The sequence below is a fragment of the Rhagoletis pomonella genome, unplaced genomic scaffold, assembly GCF_013731165.1.
Source record: "Rhagoletis pomonella isolate Grant_MI unplaced genomic scaffold, Rhpom_1.0 Rhpom_scaffold_00010, whole genome shotgun sequence".
In the NCBI taxonomy this organism is placed as follows: Eukaryota; Metazoa; Arthropoda; class Insecta; order Diptera; family Tephritidae; genus Rhagoletis; species Rhagoletis pomonella.
In genome coordinates, this window is record NW_023458564.1 from 25452296 (window position 1) to 25455180 (window position 2885).

At 34.5% G+C, this 2885-nt stretch overlaps 1 protein-coding gene across 1 annotated transcript; it reads left to right on the forward strand.

Annotated features, from left to right (window-relative positions):
• The first annotated feature begins 1966 nt into the window (after positions 1 to 1966).
• Positions 1967 to 2885, forward strand: LOC118746432 (sphingomyelin synthase-related 1-like). Its single transcript, XM_036480286.1, has 2 exons — positions 1967 to 2149; positions 2219 to 2885. Exons 1-2 carry the CDS (start codon positions 2033 to 2035, stop codon positions 2651 to 2653), a joined length of 552 nt encoding a protein of 183 aa, XP_036336179.1. The 5' UTR covers positions 1967 to 2032; the 3' UTR covers positions 2654 to 2885.

Sequence of the window (2885 nt, forward strand, 5' to 3'; positions counted from 1 at the left end):
TTCGCTTGGTTTGTCAAACCGCTTGTGTGGTGTATTTCGCTCTTTAGTTAAATGCACTGATTTACAGAGATTGCACTGGCTTGGAAATGTCGTGCGCATGAATAATGACACTCCGGTAGAAAGATCCCGATTCGGCACACGATGGTGGGCAACGAAAGAAAAGACGCCACGAATACGATTGAAGCAGCAAGTACAGAAGAAGCTGTCCGAACTCGGAATGAACAATTGGTGCAACAACGCAAAGGATAAGAGAGATCGCGAAGTTTTTTGGTCTCATCCCCAAACCGAATTGGTTGTAAGTGCCAAATAAGAAGAATGTGTGTATGTAAATAAAATAAACTTTTCTACGGTAAACATTTTGGGCTTTGAATACCACGACACTAAAATAGCTTCTACTGCGTTAGAGAAAGCGTGTACAATCCTTCTTTTATGATGGCGCCGATTCTACAACCTCGAAGCAAAAGGCCACCAAATTTTTGTATTTTGAATGTGCTGTTTCAATAAAAAAAGTTCCGCTGAATTCGAAGATAAATATATAATTTTTGAGAAATAAGCTAATTTCGGTTTTTTTTTGCGTTTTGAAAAGTGTATACCAGTTTATTATTATTAAATAAATTAAATTATTAAATTTACCATCATCTGTGTCAAAGACATTTTCCAACCAGATTATCATAGCCAGTTTCACGAAAGAAATTTAAGTGAAACATGATATTTTTATTTGAATTTATAATGGAAACTGACAGAATTTTTTATTTTTTTCACTTAAATTGCTTTCGTGAAACTGGAAGTAAGTTCATTAATTTATTGCCAATTTCGCATATTTTTTTTAGACACTTCCAAAAAAATTTACTTTTTGTATAAACATCAACACGGAAAATATTGTTTACTTCTGGTTTCTTTCTTGAACGTCAAAATATAATCTTTTACAAATATAATAATATCCTGCTTATCTAAATAGAATAATAAATATAGAAATTATGAGCGCTCAAATAAAAATACATACAAAAAGTTTCCAGAAATTTGAGATGGAGCAACTACAATCGATAGCTGAGTGGAATATATCGACCTATCTCGGCAGCCAGTTCGAAAACGCCCTATCTCAGAAAACTTTTCAAGAACGCCCTACTTCAGAATTTGATTGAAGAACACCCTATTTTAGAATTTTATTAAAAAACACTCTATCTCAGAATTTGGTTGAGGAACGCCCTATCTCATACGAAAATACATTGAAAATGGGCTAAGATAAGGCGTTTTGGAATCGGCAGCTGAGAAAGGGCGTTTTTGAACCGAATTCTGAGATAGCGCGTTTTTCAAACAAATTCTAAAATAGGGCGTTCTTCAACCAAATTCTGAAATAGGGCGTTTTCGAACTGCCTGCCGAGATAGATCGATCTTCCACTCAGCCATCGATATGTACATATACAGGGTGTCTAAGAAGTACTCTACTAAACTTGAGGAGAAGTTAGGTGGGGTGGAGAGCTCGCTGATAAGCAATAATTTTACAGGTAAAAGTGTCACCTTTTTTAAGTGTCATAAAATAATGTCAGGAGCAGGTAATAACGTACATTTGTACTTTGGAAGTATTTTACAAAAAAAAATTTACTAAGTATAGCCTTGTTTGTACATGCAGTTAGAGGAAATACATGAATAGGCCCGATTTTTTCTAATTCAAAAAATATCAATATTTCAAAAAACGGTAACACTTTTACCTAAAAAATTTGGTGCTTATCAGGGAGCTCATCCCCTACCTACCTTCTCCCCAAGTTTGGTAGGGTAAACCGACATCTGCATTAATCTCAATTTTACATTACCGTTTAAATATATAAATTTAAACTTTTGTTAGTTATTATACATATGTATATTGTTTATATGTAACATAGAATATAAACAACCACAAACCTTAAAATATAGAAATTGGCGTCTTAGACCATTTCGGAAACAATATGAAATTATATTAAATTTATATTTTTTGTCTTAAACAGATACACCGCGCAATTTGTATTTTTTGCACACGTTGACCTGGCTTTTGAATATGTTTGGCATTTTTTTCATACTCGCCGCACACGAGCACTACTCAATAGATGTATTTGTCGCATTTTACATAACATCGCGCCTCTTTCTGTATTATCACACGCTAGCCAATAATCAGGTAAATTTTCAGCAATGATAAAAAATGTGCATTAAAAGAAATACATCTTTTTTGTTAATATATTTACAGGCTCTTATGTCGCATGATTCAAACCGTACCCGCATCTGGTTTCCAATGTTTAGCTATTTTGAGAGCTCTATAGATGGCATCGTACCCAATGAATTTGACAGCATCGGAGCTCTGATTGATGGTATGCTCCAGTTTGTTTTAAATGTCAAAGACACTTGTATGCTAACAGCGCGTCGCATTTGGATTGATACCCCACATTTATATCTAAGCAGTGGAAACCGACCGTTTAAATCGGATTCATCGGAGCCGCTTAAAGCGATGAATAAGCAGCTGGCTGGCAGCGTTTGTAACATTCAACCTGCGAATTCAACACAAGCTTCCCCCGACGTAAGTAAAAAGGGAACATTAAAGTCTTCAGAATCGCCTTCAGAAAGTGCCACGACAAAGTCATCGGCACCAAATAACTGTACAAAATTGGATAAAAAGCAGCTGTAGTTAAAATGCACACAGTCTTAGGCACACAATTGGCATTTATGATATCGTAAATCTAAATAAAACCAATATTTTTATTATGTAAGATATTTTTATATTTAAGTGTTTCAATCATTACATTCCCCCATGTACATAGTATGTATGTATACATATTTAGCTAGTAAAATATCAAACATACACGTGCATATATGGAATCCATGCAGTACTCGTAAATAAATATTCTAGTGAATTAACA